The 19,340-nt window shown below is 38.0% G+C and overlaps 1 protein-coding gene across 1 annotated transcript in view; it reads left to right on the top strand.

Annotated features, from left to right (window-relative positions):
• Positions 1 to 578: 578 nt before the first annotated feature.
• LOC107225780 (echinoderm microtubule-associated protein-like CG42247) overlaps positions 579 to 19,340 on the top strand; it is a 36,163-nt gene continuing 17,401 nt past the window's right edge. The window contains exons 1-4 of the mRNA XM_046736791.1: positions 579 to 638; positions 897 to 970; positions 3,892 to 4,382; positions 8,150 to 8,327. Coding sequence (XP_046592747.1) covers positions 3,907 to 4,382; positions 8,150 to 8,327 — 654 coding nt within the window. The 5' untranslated portion in view covers positions 579 to 638; positions 897 to 970; positions 3,892 to 3,906. The remainder of the gene's footprint in view (positions 639 to 896; positions 971 to 3,891; positions 4,383 to 8,149; positions 8,328 to 19,340) is intronic.

Below are 19,340 nucleotides of genomic sequence, written 5' to 3'. Positions count from 1 at the left end.
GTTTATGTAGAATACTTGCGTAATTTTTATTTATTCACGTAATTTGATTTGAACAGAGACAAATTTTTACATTTCTCAAAGTTCATTTTCTGCGTATGACGTCATCATTTCTGCCCCCTCCCCCCCCCTCCCCCCCCAAACCGACGACGTAATTTACGCGAGCCCCCTCGTTGCTTGCCGAGAGCCAAAATTACGCACTACGAGAAGCAGCCGATGACACCGGGGGCTTTTTGTCAGCCATACCGAGGCCGGAAATCATCCAATAAGAAGGGTGGGGGTTGTCCGCATTCGTAGTCGAGCCAATCGTAAATACGCGCGAGAAGTTTTCGACCAATCGTATCGTCCCGTAGGGAGCTTGCGTCGATAACAGCGCGAGAGCAACAAGTTTGAGGAGAGAGAAGGACGAAGAGAAAGAGATACGGAGAGAAAGAGAGAGAGAAAGAGAGAGAGAGTGGGAGAGAGGGAGTGAGGGAGTGAGGGACGAGGAGAGGGGGAGAGGGAGGCTTCGGGCACACACATCGGTTCACTGACACGTCGCCGAGGGTTGAAAAGTCGAGGGAACGACACTCGACGTCGAGACGGCATCGGCGAAGGACGCGATTCGCATGAATATGCAAAAAACCGCCTTTACATAAATCGTAACGTTGTTGTTATAATAATAATAGTAATAGTAATAATAATAATAAGAACAACAACAGTTTGCGTTGAAATGAAGAAACCGTGATACGGTGTGTCGAATTCCGAAGACTGTAACGTTGTTGACTGATTCCGGAAAAAGATTGTTGAAAGTAATATTATCGCGTCATTGTTTTGTTACATTTTGTTGCTACTTTTTTTAATACCTGAGACGCGGTATCGTTTATTTATTTATTTTTTTTTACATTCCTCCCTCGTAGTTACAGTGCTTCGAGACGGGAAGAGATCTTCCTGGGCGCGAGAATTTTTTCCACAAGGACTTTTAGTATAATCGGTGAGTAATTGGCGAACGTTTTAAATTAGGTAAATATATACAATATATATATATATATATACGTAGGAAAAAAAGATTATTTTAGTGAGGATTTTTTGTGATACGTCGAATATCGCGTCTCAAGCTATCCGCAGAGGCGGAAGTCCGAGTTTTGTCAACCGGTTGTAAGATTTGGGTAGTTGAATTTTTGAGGAAATTATAAAATCGCGCGTGAAAACAGGCAATTCGAAGACGCATTTTCGATATTCAAGGCATTTTCATTGATCTCTCGGTTTGTTGCGTCGAGTGCGAAGTTTTTCACAACATTTTTTTTTGTCTTCCGCTCACGATTTGTGTACGACGAATGTTTGTCGCGGAGAGGATCGTCCGGCCAGCTTGAACGTACACACCGAATGATAATAAATCGAGTCAGCCGCAGTGTAAGCCGCAGTTGTAAACCACGTCGCATAGAAAATATATCGTAAAGTTCTACAACATCGAACCGATCGATTCCGAATTAAATTCCTCTTCTGTAGTACGTTTAAGGATTTTCAGAATCGGACACGCGACAAAACCACGTGGAATTATTCCAGCAGATTGGCAATATATATATATATATATATATATACCATATATGTATGTATACATATATGTATAATTTTCGACGATCGTTAGATTCGACCACGCATAACATCAAGGAAAGATTGTTTCCTACACCCTTTCGTACGAACTTTCGATGCATCGAAAACTTGAATCAAAATTGTTGTAACATAAAACACGCACCGTGTGCAAAAGACGAATCTCCAACTATTGTAAAAAGTCTAGTCGAAAAAACGAGGAAACGGAAAAGTTGGAGAATTAAATTGTAACATTTTGTTATTTTGATCAAATAAATTAGAAATCGTGTATTTTAATTGAAATGTAGTTCAACATTATTTCTTAATACAAATTTGCGTAATAGTTTGTCCGATTTCAATAAAACAACAGTTTAAAAACAGAGCTTTTTTCGTACACATGTGTTTTTTTTTTTTTTTGGGTTCTTATTTTGATTTCGCTATATCGATTGGACATCGTTTTGACTCAATAAAACCTCTCGGTTTGAAGCTGATGAAACGTTTTCAAGAAACTTATCGGCAATGTTTCGAAACTCTGCAGTGAGAGATTAACTATTATGCAATGGAAATAAAAAATAAGAAAGAGTATCAATAAGACCGGAGAAGCATCTTCATAACTTACTTTAACTTGTGCATTGGTATGTAAAAAACGATTTTATCATCAAGTTACGAATTAAAAAAGGTGATTTTTTTCAATATCAATATCCAAAAAAAATTCGAACCTAGTTTAAAATTCTTTCAACATCAGCCGTAGTAGGAGTTGCAATGATTTTCAGTATTGTGAAAGCTATGATATACGGTTACTGGTAAAAATGAGCGAGGAAATATATTTAAAAAAAAAAAAAAATTACGTGGGAATTCGAATTGTCTAATGTTAGAAGATGTTGAAATTTAAGTACAACGTGAGAACGTGTAACCGAAACATTATTTAGGAAGAAAATTGGACAACGTAAAATTTCTAAATTACCAGTTTAAAGTACAAGTTGAATTTTCAAAATAAATGTTGAACGTGATAAACAAGCCCAAAAACAGTTTTTTCGTCGGTCTGCCCGACAAACTTCCGCTATCTGAAACTGACAGTAGTTGGCATGCACGTGAAAAAGTTTGGAAAGAAAAATAAGAAGTAAAAAATGTTTCTAAAAAACAAAAAATTTGTACGTTTTTTTTTAAATAAGCGTACAAACTGGGAAAAACATAATAAAGTTTATTTAGAAAAAATAATAAGAAGGAAAAAGCATATGTTTATCAGCTAAGAATTTAGAATCGATTCATTTCCGGCAGAACAGGAAGTTCAAATTAAACGAGACATTGGAATTTTTCATGCCCATCATTTGATTGTAAAATCTTGTGGGTTTCAAATTTTTTTCATCCAATCGTCTCGTAGATCATGGCAAAAGTTTGTCGGACAGACCGACAGAACGATATTTTTTTTAAAACGTGTTTTTCGGATTTTAGAGGTTAGAAAACGTGAAAATACCTTGAAATCAAATATCAGACGTGATTTACCATCGAAACGAAGACTTTTCTTACGTAACCAAAGGCGATGAAAAGTAAATATTGCGCAAGAGAATAAATAAATAAATAAATAAAACGTACACTGTTAAAAATGATTGTGAATTTTCTGTACAAAAGAGTTTTCAAATTACGAAATCAGTTTGCAAATTTACCGATTCGGTGTAGCGATATAAATTACAATGTACCCATTTGCCCTAAATTCACGATAAAGATGTTTGATTTCACTAAAAACTTATGAAAAAACAGACACACGCACATACAAATAAGTAATTCGAATTTACTAAATTGTCCAGTAAATTTATTGCATTTGCGAATTGAAAAAACAGCGAACGTACGACGAATAAAACTTAACCCGGTGGAGTGTAGGAAGTTCCATACAGAGATTTTTAGCATTGATACACTGAGAACAATTTCATTTGTTAGAGTAACTAGAAAAATTGAGTAAAACAGGTATCGTTGAAAAACCTGTTTGAATATTGTCGGAACTACGAAAAACGAGGTACGCCTAACCATTTTGCGCTATCGTCGATCCTTTTTTGGTTATTGCGACGCAAGATCAGTTTGTTCGGTTTACTCTACTTTTTTAGTTAAACAAGGCTTTAAAGTCAATTTATTCTCGCACGAGCATTAAATTTTCGCAACAGTTACGCGAACATATAGCAACAGCGATCGTAATGAGAAAGAATAGCAACGGATACCAGACTTTCCGGTATCGGCTAGAAAACTAATCTTCATTTTTTACCCAGAACAATAAAAAAATGAAAATAGTCAAGGGTAAAATAAAGATTACAAGGAACGTGTTTCACCCCAAAGGTGGCGAGGATAGAGATGATAGCGGCGCAGGCGGTTTCGCGGGCTGGATCGCGGCTGGGTCAGTACGAGGAAGGCGGCGGCGGTCAGGGGGCGGCATCGGCGGGGGCGGGGGGCGGCGGTATACCGTCGGAGGATCAGGGGGCAGCACGTAACGACGACTCGCCCCAGCCGTTGGTTCCTATGGCCTCCGGCATGCCGGGACGCGTCGCTGCCGACACCGACGAGGGCGACGGCGACAGCGACGAGGAGGGGGCGAACCTCGGGGGCGGTGGGGCCGGGGGTGGGGATGCCCCCGGAGGCATGGGTGGATACTGGCGGCAGCAAAGCAGACCTTCTAGTCCTCGCATGCCGCCCCCGGAGCAGCCGGAGAACAGGCCCAAGAGCCGACAGGATCCGGCGCCGCCGAGGTACAACAACCTCGGATATTGGAGGGCGAGACGCGTCACGTTCTACAAGAATGGGGACCCCTACTTTCCCGGCGTTGAGTTCAGGTCAGTGCTCCTTGATCGACTATGCTCGTCGTTACTCTCGATCCGATCCCGAAATCCAAATCCCATCGAAAGCTCTCCGCTTTGTACCGTCAAAAGTATTTCCCTCTCTCTTTGCTCCGGCAAATTTTGGTTCAGAGGTGAAATACATCAGACTCGATCACTTTGACGTTGTAGGGAAATTTTTATACCGCGAGTAACGCGATCCGCGAAACCCAAATATTATCGAAAGCTCTCGGCTTTACTGTACAAAGTATTTCTTTTTTCGTTGTCTCTCTCTTGCAAATTTTGGTGCCGGGTTGAAATGTGTCAGGCTCGATCACTGTCACATTGCAGGCAATGTTGACGCTGTGATTAGTCCGATCACGAAATCCAAACCCAATCGAAAGCTCTCGGCTTTACTGTGAAAAGAATTTCTTTCTTCTTCTCTTCTTTCTCTTTATCTTACAAATTTGGGTAAAGGTTTGAAATGTGTCAGACTCGATCACTTTTACGGTACGGAGGAAAAAATCATTACACGAGTCTGAAGTTAGTAACGTTAACGTAACGAAACATTTGGGGAAGGGGGGAGGGGGGGTTATTCTTAAATTTTACAGTGATTTCGAAGAAGTAGTCAAGCTTTCAAAATATGAATGCTTTTTGCCTTGTTACAATTTACTGAATTTCAGACATTCCTTGCAATTGTTAAATAACGATTTTCCAATACGTTAATCATCACGATAACTTTACTAACTTCAGCCTCATGTCGTTAATATTTCATGCAATCACGTATTATTAGTCTGTGGTAGAAGTCGAGGATAAAAGTTTTCGCGAAATTGTAAGAATTCAGATCAGTCTTCGATAATAACAAATCGTTATTGTTACTCCTGTCTGGCTACATCGTACCCAGAGAATATTCATGCTCGGAAGCTTACATCCTGACAGTGAAAAGAACAAGGAAGAAAAAAAAGAAAACGTTATGCACATGCTGCTAACATTTAACTACGAATGACAATTATTTTTATGTCCTCGATTTGGAGCGCCAACATCAGATGTATCGTTAATTTAATATTGTACGAAAAATTATTGCATAATCTAAGTAACTGTATTAAAAATAAGAACCGAAGTTTTCACATTATTGGTATATTAATTACTGGTAAACGATCTGCACAATCGCAGCTGAAATACGTCGCAGTATGTTTGAATTTTTTTACACTTGCAAAGTGTCTAAATTTTGCGTACACTTGTCGCGATATTTATTTCCAATGTCGCGTTCTTTGACTTTGTGGAATAAACTTGATATTTGAAACGCATTTTTCTTTATCCTAAAAAATATCTTAATCTACTGTTTTCATCAAGTATACACGGTGTGTTGTATAGTTGTTACATTATCGTAGTTAAAGTTGTTGCAAACATTCTTGCAGCATCAGTTTCTCCTCTCTGGTGATAAATTTGAAGTTTCTTGGTTCAGACGATGCATCGCAGCGTTACTGGATACGTAATTTTGTGGAAAAAGACGAACGCGGCACGGCGATTCCCGACTTACCTAGAATTCCGACGATTCAAACCTTCCAAAGCCACGTTGCTGCAATATTTCTGCACCATTGCGTGCTGTGTGCTCTCAGTTCGCGGATATTCCGATATATCAAGTTGACCCAATTTGTTTCCCAAATGCGAATGTGACGTGCGAAACGGCGTTGGGATAGTTAAATCACACATGCATGATATTTCCGTTTGACTTTGCGATGTCGTTGCTTTCACACTTTGAAATTCGATCAGATTCCTGACTCTCAGTTACTTTCTGCTCACGTTTTACTTTCCCATCAGCTTGGAATTCCCTTATTAAATTCTTCCAGTCACGCGGCTTACACTTCGTAAACATACTTAATCGAACCGCTGGTGTCTCGATGAAAAATTTCAAGCTTCAAATATCACGTGTAAAGTTGTAAAAGTTGTCTAAAGCACAGCTGTTACACATTTAATGATTCGCACTTGTGTTCGAGCCCGTAGAATATATGCCGCTGATTGCGAGTCTTGACCCAGTAATTCATTTGTTTACCACACGGAATCGAAAAAAAAAACTTACAGAAAACTGATCTTCGATCGTCTTAAATTTCTGCTAATCAAATTTTGCTGTACTTTTGATCCTGAGATTCTCATTCGTTGCGAGCTTCTGTTTTTTTTTTTTTTTTCTTTTTTTCTTTTATACTAGTTTTACTTCTATTTTTCGTCGATGCCGCGCAATTACGACCGATCCTTCGTGTGTGCGAGGGTGAGGCTACACGGTGACCCAGATTACGCCACGTGCTTACTCGAGTCGAGCTTTCTTTTCTTTGATCAACACCCGCGGCTTGATAACAGTCGACAGACATTATTAAGCTTCTATCGTACCGTTCGCTGTTGTTTTCCATGCGTATAAAAAGAAGAAAAACCGATCAAAGCTTTCGTCGTTTTTTAAAAAGCTTTCCATTTTCAAATAAAAATATCCTATCCTCGTGACAGATTTGAGACTATTCATAAATCTCAATGTCGATTATATTCTCAATCTGTTCTTTGAATTCGAGCCTGCGATACAAGGAAAAGTCTATCGCTATATCGAATTAAGGAGAAAACAGAAATAAATATAAAAGCACCTTTACAGTATGTTACACAACGCGAGCATATTTTATGCATTTTTTCAGACACGCGTGTTTTCCGTACACGAAGTACCCGTTTCTATGACGGCATGACGAGTGATTCTACGAATGCGCATGCGCGGAGTACGGAAAAGACGACTTTAATGTCCTAGGAGTGTTGAAAGTGGTCTTTTCCGTAATCCGCGCATGCGCCGTAGCAAAGAAATCTTCCATCACGCGATCCTAACCTCAATTTCGTGCTTCGCGAAAACCGCGTAACATACTCGCGTTGTATACAAAGAATTGTGCGCAACAAGAAGGCGACGGTCTTTTCGCATCGCGTGTTTGCGATGTTCGTCTTCGGCTCCTTTGCCTAGGCGAGTTTTCCTCCTTGTTACACAATATACTATTTTTAACAAGTAAATACAGGCAGTTTATTACCGACGAAAATTTTGCAATCAGTTCGAATATCCCTCTTTTATCCTAGCAGGAAAGTGTATGCAGTAAAGGTCTCGCGGTTTAATCGGAATCAGGCAATCAGAATAATCGAATCATAACAATCCTAGTCCTAGTTCAGTCTAATCCCTCCATCAGAATCCCTACCTCAAAGAAAAGTCTTGAGTCGGTATAAATGTATAATTTCGCAATCCCTAATTACGCCTTAGGTAGGATAAATGACTAACCCATTTAGTCATACATTTTTCAACTCAATATTTTGCCCTGCGTATTGTTAGTCGGGGGTTTTTGGGATCGCTGATCACGAATCTGAACTCAATATTTGATAATTTCTGAATCCAAGACGGCGGATTCAAGATTCCAAATCCAATATGGCGTATCTAAAATCGAAAAAACTATCAAAATATGACGAATATAGCCGAAGCTTGTTACTCGGAAGTTTTTTTCTCACCGTGACTGAATCAGATTTGAAAAAAATATCCGAGAACTCGCAAGCTCGAATGTCACGTTGTAAAAAATTCGAAGGACCTTGAAGGTGCGTAGCAAGGGCCGTGAAGTGTAAATCATGTGTAAAACGCTCTGAGTATTCGTAGTAATCATCCGACCGCTTGAGGTGAGCTCGGCTCGGTTGAAAGCTCACCATTGCCAGCGTCAGCGGCGTTATAATATCGGAAGCTGCGAAGCCCGAATTTCCCGCAATTGAACACCATATTTTTCCAGGTTCAAACCCGGCCGTGATATCGGATCCCTCGAGGCACTCCTGGACCGTCTTTCCCTTCGCCTCGACCTTCCCAGGGGCGCCAGACACATTTTCTCCATGGACGGGGACCGCAAGGTGACCCTCGACGAGCTGGAGGACGGAGCTTCGTACGTCGTCTCAAGCTACAAAACCTTCAAGGTGAGTGGGTTGGTGAAAAAGTTGAAACTAAGAGCGGGGAAGTCGGAATTTCAACAGTTGGAGGTGAAACTGTAAACAATTGTGAGAAATAACGAGGCGAGCGAATTCAATGTCATGGAAATCGTCGTAATTCGCTTTAAAGCTGACCAAGCGATTTTCCATGATCTTACACCAGTCCTGAGAACGAGTGCTTTTTAGTGATTTTCAGTAGTTGTGTCGGATCCACAGCTCAATGAAAATCATCTAAAAAGCTGCCACGAAATCAATCGATGTAAATGATGCGCGAAGCTGAAAAACGCACCCGGCGAAGCTAGGATATTCGAGGGTGAAAGCTCGAGCTTTCTTTCCAGCCTTATTTTACTTGGCGTTTGGCCTAGGATGAGGAAAAAATATTTGAGCTACTTGTAGACTTGGTGTTTATATATGTAACATGTATAGTGGGGTGTTGGCGACTTGCGTGCGAGCCATTGCCCTGCTTACCGTTTTGATCTGGGCCAGATACAAACGGTGACTGAGGTTTTATGCGCCTACGCAGCTTTCTTATGATACGCCTAAATCGCTTTATCGCTTGTACAACTTCCGCCGGCTCGTGTTTATCACGAAACGCTTATACGTGTGTGAATTGTGCCGGAAAATAATTGTTATTCCTGCAAATTCGCAGTTCTTGGCTGCTCCTGATGTGTATATATAACTAATATTGACTATCACAAATTAAACATGTCAGACGTGGGTATGTATATTGGGAAGGTCCTTGATAGGGTTGATTTTGAGTTTTTATAAACGCTTTCAAAGTGATAGAAAAAAAAAAAAAAAAATCACCGTCAATTTAAGCTCTGTATATAATAACATGGGAAAAACTTTCATTGCTCTTTGAAATTTGTCAAGTCGTCGACGAATATACAGATAATAATGGAGAATATAATGTAACATATTTTATTACACAGTTGGTTATTTCGTACCTATACTTGACAGAATGATAATTTTACACGAATTAAACCTTGAACGTTAATTAAAATATGCACGCTTTCATTTACTAAAAAGTGTTCAAATCTCTACAAAAATATGTATTCGTCAACGACTTGTAAAATTTCAAAGAGCAAAAAAAGTTTGTCCCATTTGTTATTTCTATAAGATAATTCGATCACAAAGCTACCTTGAAGATGATATGGGAAGCACAAATTTTCAGGGGATATTTTTTTTATCAATTTGAAAGCGTTCAAGTCCTTGACAGAATAAAAATTAAAATACAACCCTTATTATGAATATTCATCCTGGTGGTTTCAGAGGCAGAATCGTGACTGATGTCGTTTCACATTTTGATTTTTAATCATGACGCATTTATCATAGCAAAAAATTTCCGCGCAGTCTACTCGAATCGTCGAAAGCTCGAATTTTAAAACCACATTATTCATCGATTATTCATCTATATCTGGGTAATATCGCTGCAGGACGATGATGAGGATGAACTCTTGATCCGGTATGCTGATTACGTAATTGTTTGGCTCAAGTTAACGCTCGTTAATATTCCACCCTCGTATAATTACCAATCAATACTGATTATACCTATACACCCTGCATCGTTATATCGGAACGAAACAAGGTGTGGCTTGAATATCGCAAAGATTACTTAAAACGGAGACACCTTAATGTTGGATACGATTTTACCAATCGCACATACTTTTCTTAACGCAATCCAGAGATCTCGGTTTCATTTAAATTCACATCTGTAGAAGAAGAAGTAATTTTTCGCCACTGTACAATATACGTGAACATGATACGCGCAGTGCAAAAGGTGCCTAAATTTTTCGTCCTTTCAGAAGTTAGAAAACGTGGCGAAAAAAAGCCTTAAAAAAAAAAAAATTCCATATATTTGAAAGAAATATTTTACGATCGTTTCGGTAAAAATGACAATCGTATTTTAGATCTAAAAATAAGAAAAACTCACTTTCCGATCAAATTTTTCCCGAACATCAACGCAAGTCAACGCGAAATTTTCGATTTATGTATATTACTCGTGTCTTTCAGCCGCATCGCGTCCGCCATTTACTGTTTACTCGGGAGCACGTGGCACGCAGTGTTGAGGGTTGGGGGGGTTGGAGGTTCAGGCTCTCAGCTATAAACGGGGTGGAGAATCGGCGATGGGCGTGCGCGAGAAACGCTATAAACCGCAGTCGCAAACTATTTGCCGTGAAAGCTCCCCCGTTTCCATGGATATAACACAGGCTGATCCTGCTGCAGATGCGCAGAGTTCAAATTATCGCACAGTTATTATGTATGCGTATAAATCCGGCCCTTGGATCATTGCGGCGAATGAAATTCGAGGAACGGTATTTTTTTCCCTTCCTCGAATAGAAATTTAACCCTCCAACTGTATACATTCAGTTTTTATCACCTTTGGCAAAACGAGAAAAGTATTGGTTTCGATCTCGGTCGATCTTGGTCGAAATAAATCGACTCTCAATGATTTACCAACAAACATATAACACCTTTCTTTTCAAATGAAGCATTGGATACCGTTGATATATTTATTTAAAAAAGAAATTATACATTTTCTTCTAATTTTTCTTTCAATACTTTTTCATCTGCCTCGCCAAGTCCTGTCAGTTTCAAACTTTTCACTCGTTCCTTTCAAGATTGAAAAACTAACAGACTCTTTCCTTTTCATGGTGATGAAAAGTATCCCAACGAACGGTTTTTCTGACTCGTCTTTCACCATTTGAATCGAAGTCTTCGCTTGAATTAAGGAATATATTCCGAGTCAGAATTCGTCATGTGAAACTAGATATGCAGATAATAGTCTAAAAGAAAATAATAACAATAACGATAAGCAAGTTTGATGAAAATGAAAGTAAGGTTCGGCGAATTTGTTGCCAATACAAAATTTCTGATCCTCATTTTATGCGTAATTTATCGTATGTAAAAGCCTCCCCTTAATATCACCGAGTCTGGTTTGCGAAAGGCTATAATCCTTACCCTTAGCCCTTAAGGTCTGCAAAGTTCTTAAGGATGGCTCACCGTCTGCGTGCTTTTGAGGGGCTAGACTCGCGTGTCCGAGACGCCGGCAAGGGCAAGTGAATCACGGCTGACCGCGGGAAGTTAAGTAAGGAAAAGAAAAGGGACAGAAGGGTGCGGAGCGGGAAACCACACACAGCTGTATCTCATTATAACTCGCTGGCCATGCCAGACCGGCTACCTTGAGGATCAATAAGCCACGTGGGGTGGTCGATCTCTCGCTAACGGTAGCAGAGACTCGGCTTGGGGGGGCTTAGCCTGTGTGGAAATCTAGGGGGAAGAATTCGTCATTGACATTTTACTATTCACTCACTTATTCGTTTATTCGTTGAATTATTTCGTTACGAGCGCAAAAGGAAATCGAAAATCGAATACAGATAACACAATACACAGCGGATTGTCATAAGTCGTTAAAAACGATAGAAAATAAGAGGCCGCGGGTAAATGTTTACTAAGATCAAATTAGAGACAGATAGAAAAGTAGGATTATACGCGACGCTGATTGAATGTGAATTTTTTTCACGTAACTAATATATTCCAAGAACGCGGGAATTGATTGGCTGTAGTTGGTGAAATTCTTGAAAACGTATCTAAATTTTGTGCATCTACTTGGTGTTCGAATGTTTGTTGTCAGTATTGGAAGTGAAAAACGGAACGTTTATTAAACAACGATTGAAAACTATCTTCGGGTCAAAAAATATTGATCGACTGTTTTCTAAGGGCGTGGAACAAGATTTTGTATGATTGAAAACATATTTCCAAATTTCTAACGAGTCTTCAAAGTATACAAACATTCTTCACTATTTTATTGAATATGATTTCTTATTTTTTAAAGTTCTCAACATTTTTAATTTTAGAATAAGCGATATCATTGCAACTGATCATCGATATAAGCAAATTAATTAAAGCCTGATAGCGATGATTGAACAAATGAATGATAAGATTCGGTTTAAATTCTCAAAAAACGGCGTCAATTTGAAGGAAAAAGTTTTATTTGTTACGAAAAATCGGCCACACATCGGTCATAAAATGCTCAAGTTTCATTAAATCGAAAATATCCTACACGCTTCATCAGAAAATATCATTATAAAGCTGCAGTAAAAATTTAGAGTCGATCGATTAAAAATCGAAGTCGCTAGCTGGTCAACCGCCTTGAAAAAACATAATTTCATTTCATCAGCCACTCCACCGCCATTTTGTTTTAAAATAGCTAAAAAAAAAAAAAAAAAAAAATCCCTGTACCCCAAGACTTATACATTATCAAGTATGAAAAATAGAATCGAAAAATATTACGTCATTCTTGTTAAATGAATTATACAAAATGACCCTTGATTTCGGTTACACAAAGTAGTGTTACCCCGTAACGCTCCGCCAGCCACCTGCTGCGTAAACGCAGTAGAAAATCCCGCGTGCGTCGGGCGAGGCAGCTAGTAGAAGAAGCCGGCGATGGTCCGGCCGTCAGTAGTGAAAGACGCCCGTGAGCCTTGAACAGCGTCCCGCCAGACGGCGAGTAGATAAAGCGGTGCATGACCGGACGGTCTGACCGAGCGACGCACCGACTACTGCAGCATTTCACCGCGCGGCTGCGGCTCGCGTGTCGCCCGACTTTAATCGGCCGGCTTCCCTGAGGCCCGAGGATATTTTCTTTTCTTTTACATTTTAAGGGGGTATTCTAGTGTAGAGGCATGAATTTGAGGTGTTTTTTGAAGTGCTATAAACAAAAAACAAAAAATATTTTTACCATCCATTTTTTTATCAGGCGTTTATTATTATTTCACGATTACAAAAAAAAAAAAAAAACAAGTCAAAAAATACAAAATTGAAAGTGCTATGAGTTGTTGAAGTGGGGGGTACAAAAAAAATGGCGCGCCAATGTTGTCACGATTGCAAGCATTTTCAAAATCAGAAAAAAAAAAAAAAAAAGATTATTAATCTACATAAATGCAGCTATCGTACTAACTAAAAAAAAGTCGAAAAAAAATTTTTTTTTGCCAAATTACGGCTGTCCGAAAAAATAATACGTTTTTTTTGACTTTTTTGGACGTTTCTGAATTTTTTAAAAATAGTAAAAATTATTATTTCGTTATAATAATAGTTCGTGCGATAGAGACATGTATTGAGAAGATTCTCACCAAATTTCAAGTAAATCGGTTCAATAGAACTTGAGAAATCATGTCAACCGTTTTGAAAAATGTAGTTTTGAGAAAAACGCGTTTAAAGTTTCGAGTAAAATTCGTTCCAGCCGAGCCAGTATTGAAGACGTGTCACTAAAATAGCTATATCTCTGAAAATAATTGAAATTTTGACTTGTCCTTTTAAGGACACATTCTTGAAAGGTTAAGCTTTGAAAATATAAAAAAAAAAATCGATTTTTTCAAATTTCTACACTAGAATACCCCCTTAAGCCGCAGTATCTGTAGACGACGAAGTGAACGATGTATCTGCGAAGATCTTGGATCGTGTAGAGTTCGGTCACATAACATGAGATGCACAATTTTTGGGAAATTACGTGTGAACCCAACCAGCATTTTGTTTCACGATCAAAATTTTTTCGGCCACTCTCCCAACTCTGAAACAGTAGCTTGAATTTTTTCATATTTTTTATTCGGCTAATAATTATTTATAAATATTGAGAGTGATTTTGAAAAAGACCTGTATTTGCCTTTCCATACGTTTCAAAACCACGCACATGACGGGGCGATTTTTTTTTTTTCTATGTTTTTCTGGCACTTTTAATTTTTTGATCGATAAAAACATTGTTTGCACAGTTTGTAAGATTCCTAAAAGATTCTCAAAACTTGTATTTCTTACTGGAACACTTCTAGACTGATTTCAGTCTATGAAGATGATGAACAAAGTAGAATGTGTCAAATAAATAGACAAGAATCGCTCTATAATGGAAGCGGTCTGGAAATGTTTGGAAAAGAAAATACAGTTTTTAGAGAATTTTTAGACAATGCATATAACTTCGAATAATGAATATTATGAAGAAAATCAGAGCTTTGAAAAAAAGGGGCAGGGTTGAAATTCCGAATTTGAAAAATTCCGAAAGCGACTAATTTCGATTTTTTTGGTGGCGAAACTTAAAGTTAATATATCAAACTTTGACTAAGCGTCAAAGTTTCGAATAGTCCAGAAAAACCAACGCTCAAAGTTCCGAAAGTGCAAAATGCTGAAATGAGAAAATTTCAAATTCTGAAACATCGAAATTCCGAACGATCGAAGATTTTTAATTCCGTGCGTTTCTGGCTTGGTGAAATTTCACCTCTTCGATCTTTTTTTTTGTTTTCGAATTTCGATATTTTTACGTTCGGAATCCTGGTCATTCTAATTTTTACATCCACTCGTTGAGTAAACTACGCTGCGTGAGTATACATTAATTTTCGCAATTTTACTCTATCGAAACTTTATTTTTCAGATCTTTGCTCCATCGTAACTTGAATTTTGGGAATCTGCATTTCGAAACTTTGCGCCGTCGGCCTTCCGACAATTCGAAAGATTGTAGTTTCTTCAAAGTTTTATTTCTTCACTTCAAGTTTCGCCACGAAAAACTAGAATCACAACTTTCTATCAATCCTAGCGTCTTCTTTTCGAAGATCTCTGGCCCGAAGCTTTTGCACCGGAAACGTAACGACAATGCGGCAAGATTGTCGCGGCGAGGTTTGCCAGACGTAATAAAATGTGGATCGCGTGATGGGGAAGAAGGGCGTTATGGGATGTATTTGGGACGGCCTACGGCGAGATGTAGGCCGCGACTTGTGCAAAAATAGCAATGGTCGAGAACTCGTCGCTCCCTCCTACCTCATACAGTTCCAACTTTATACTAATCAGCGACAGCGAAACTGCACGCAGGGTTTTCCCTTACCCTTATTCTCGGTGGTTTTACCCGCGATTTCTCGTTGCGTATTATGATGTATAAGGTACTCGATCGTAATCTCCGAAATAGATTAAACCGTGTACGAAAATTATGTGTTACAAACAAAGTAAAATATGCAAATCGGAGTTTGAATAACACGGCGGAGATTTTCGCGGTACGAAGTACTGATAAAACTGAAATTTTCCTCACAACAGATTCATGAGAAAAAATTGGTTTCTAAAACTTGAAAGATGGAGAATTTTTTCTTTTTCTTAATATACCGAAAAAATTGCTTTGCATGCAGAGTTTTAGATGAAATTTTTTAAAAATTCGTAACTTATTTGAGAATTTTTGAAAGAATCTGGATAAAAATTGAAATTGTGAAAGAAAAAGTAAACATTGCTGCTTACGTTTATCCTTCCACTTTCCCTTCTCAAGTCGTCGCACGAAACGAACGAAAGCAAAGTATTCTTAAGGTAAAAATCGTTGATTATGGAAGGGAAAAAATACGTGACCGAAAAAATTGAGGAAACGGGTTTACAAACGAGCCGTTGAAGTATCGCGGTTGATGTCGTTAAGGTGGTCAGGAACCTCGGTTGTGTTAATGTTGAGGATATATAAATTCAAATGAAATGCGAGAACGATTAAGCGTTTCTGGAACGGGATGAAACGCGATAGGAAAAGAACCGTGACCAGGCTCTGCATTGTGGAGTTTTTTTTTTTTTTTCTTTTTTTTTCAAATCGAATCATTTGCATCCCGTGTTATAATACACGTATCCTTGTAAGGTAACATACTTAGATACGTGAGATTTGTGCCAGAGTGAGGGAAGCATGCGATATGCGTGTGCGCGACGAAACCCTGAAGGAAAATAAAACATAACGTGAATAAAAAAGGTGGGGAAGAAAAGTGGAGGATCAGCGGAACGAAAGTGGCGTAAAAAGAGGGGCGAATCGGCTTCGGGAAATTTGCATAGAAATACGAACAGCACTTTTATACCTAATTAGTGTAAAAAGAGAAATGAAAAGGAGAAATTAAATACGTCGTTTTCATGCTGCGCGAAAAATATGCAGCTATGAAACGATTTTAATAAGCTCACGTCAAAAGTAATTTTTCTATTCGTTTCTTTTTTTTTTTTTCTTTTACCTTGAATCCAAGGAGAGAACGAAATTTACTGAAATTATTCACTCGCTTTAGTAAAAAAGAAGCAAAAGTTTGTTGTAAATTTTTTCAAACATTGACAGAAATCGCATTATTAGAATTAAAAACAAGAACAAGATTGGTTTTGGATTATTTTGATGTTTAGTCATTGATGTTTATTGGTGACGAATTAGTTATTATATTATTTCATTCATAATTTCGATACATTTTTGATCAGATATTATATTGTTCTCGAAGCGAAGTCCGTGAGGGAAAAAAGAATTTGGGGTAGCGTAAAAAAAAAAAAAAAAAATAATACAAACAGGAACATTTTTTCCTGCGTACGAATTTTAATCACCGGCATAATAATGTTACATGAAATTAACCCACATACCGAGTCTCGAGTCGTAAACGAGACATTAATTGCGTCGGTATAACAAGGAAAGCGATGCATCAGCGTGAAACAGTTTCTCGTACTGTAATTAATTTTTCATACCCGGACAGCGCCGCGGCTTGATAAGTGATTCGTAAAGCAGCGCGACACTTTTCACCCCTTGGTTTAGCAATTAAAAGCTCGGACCTCGATATAAAGACCGTCAAATAAGGATGGAGAGCGGAGTTTTGATTATGAGCGGACACGCGTTGCATAATATGCCAGGCATTAGCATTTATTGTAATAATTGTTATTGCTATCTTTATTATTATCATCATTAAGAGTGCCGCGTTGAACGTTTGATTTTTGAGGGCAGCGTTTCTTCCATTTGAGCTCAACGCTCGGCGGATCCTAAAGTCGTCGTACTTTTAGTTCCTCTTTTTCAACTTCTCGTTTCGCTGTTTCCAGAGATAGAAGTAAGTTATTGTAATCACCCCGAGAATGAGACGTTGAGTTTTCGCCAGATCTCCACGTTTTGAAGATTTGGAAATCATCTTTGATCATTTTCAGGTGGACGTCTGTGTGATCAATTTTTTCGGTGCGACGATATCTTGACAACGAGTTACAGGATTTCAATGATTTCGGTCTCAATCGATGCGGCCTTTCTAAACTTAGAACTGAATAGATTTTGGATTTGATCGGTTCGGTACTTTTTCAATTATTCCAATAACAAAATTATAAAAATCAAATAAAGATGACGATGTCTGGTGAACGGATGAATGGATTTGAATGGAAATTCATACCGTTAGGTTTTTTGGGTCGATTATCACGAATATAACCTGCAGTCTGAAAACGTGAAAATTCGAGGGCTGGCTAAAAGATGGCCCCTTTAAAGCGGCTTGTTCCATTACTGTTTACAACCTGTAAACCTGTAAGGACGATGAAAACGTCGACAAATTTAGGGAAAAACAAACAGACACGAATAGTTCAGAAACTTGGAATATAAATTTTGTCTCAGGCGAAATCGAGACGCTTCTTAAGATGATCGATCGGTCAAAAAAGCAATTGGATCGAGTTATTAGACGGCTTACAAGCTCTGCCCTGATTCCAATGAAAAATCAATGAAATCGCGGGAGCTTTGTCAGGGTGTAAAGAGTTCCCTCTTAGTGTTTGCTCGTTACCAGCTCGGTTGACAATGAGCAAACTGGGTGGTGCTCAAGGTCGGTGTGCTTTTGCATTATTCAAACTAGAACTTGCCCCACGTGACGAGCGTATGATCGAACAGGGAAGGAATTAAATCCGAGGATTATTCGATTTCGAAGCTTCATTTAGACGCTGCTGTGAAGAAAAGCGATTATATAAAGTTGAATATTTTCAGACAGCAGAAGTTTACGAAGAGGAAACGAGTTTGCGGGATGAAAAGTTCAAACAGTTTTCCAAGTCCATTTTTATTTCACGACAAATATTGATGATTTAAGAAAAAGAGTGTGTGCCAATAATAATGTATGAAATTATTTAACAATCTGCAGCCTTGATTTTTTTCCTTAATACTATGTACGGGGAATTCCATGCGAAATTAACCAACTTCTGACCCTCGGTATTTCTGATTTTGTTGAAAACTTTTTCTGCAATAGTCGTAATTCTGAAACAGTATCCTGAATTTTTTCAGATTTTTCGTTCAACTGCTAAATTATTTAAAAATATTGAAAGTGATTTAAGAAAAGGAAGTTTTTTTTTTTTTTAATTTACAAAAACCGTATTTTCTATTTAAAACATTTCAAGACCAGGCTGACTTCTTTGCCTTTTTTTTTCAGTACCTTCAATTTTTTTGGTCAGCCAAAATATTGTTTCAACTGTCTAAAAATCCCCGTAAAATTTTTAAAACCTTTATTTTTCACTTGGAACATTTCCAGACCAGCCTTTTGTCTATTTTTTTTTTTTGACAAATTCAACTTTTTTTATCATCTTCGTAATGAAACCGGCCGGGTTTAAAAAAGTTCTAATTGAAAAATAAAAATTTCCACAATTTGTTTGGGAATTTCGAAACCGTTTAAACAATGTTTTAGTTGCTCGAAAAGATTATGTGTGTTAAAAAAATTGGAGAGAAAAATCAATTTGTCCCGGGCCCGGTCTTGAAACGTTTGGATAAGAAAATACAGTTTTTGAGAATTTAAAAAAAGTTCCTTTTCAAAATCACTCTCGATATTTATCAATAGTTAACCAGATAAATAAAACAAACTAAAAAAATTCTGAAGTATTGTTTTAGAGTTGGAACAATTGCAGAAATATTTTTGAATAAAATCAAAAATTTCCCACACGTGTAATAATAATAATAATAATAATAATAATATGATATAATATTTCGTTTAATACAAGCACGTAGCTCTCTCTCTCTCTCTCTCTCTCTCTCTCTCTCTTTGTTCCTGATTAAAATTCGTCTTGCGCATATCTTACGAAGCACGTTACGTATTTTTCATCATCATCAGATTCGTAATTTATAACCGTGGAGCGTCTGAGGTATAAAAAGAAATGAAAAATACTTGAAAATAAAAAGAAAGTAAAAAAAAAACGATAAGAAAAAACCACATTCCCCACCAAACGGATCAAAATCTAAGTAGATGTAAAAAATAGATC

The sequence above is a fragment of the Neodiprion lecontei genome, chromosome 4 (assembly GCF_021901455.1).
Source record: "Neodiprion lecontei isolate iyNeoLeco1 chromosome 4, iyNeoLeco1.1, whole genome shotgun sequence".
Classification (NCBI taxonomy): Eukaryota; Metazoa; Arthropoda; class Insecta; order Hymenoptera; family Diprionidae; genus Neodiprion; species Neodiprion lecontei.
Note: the sequence above shows the minus strand (reverse complement) of the source record. Positions and strands in the feature narration are given on the sequence as shown.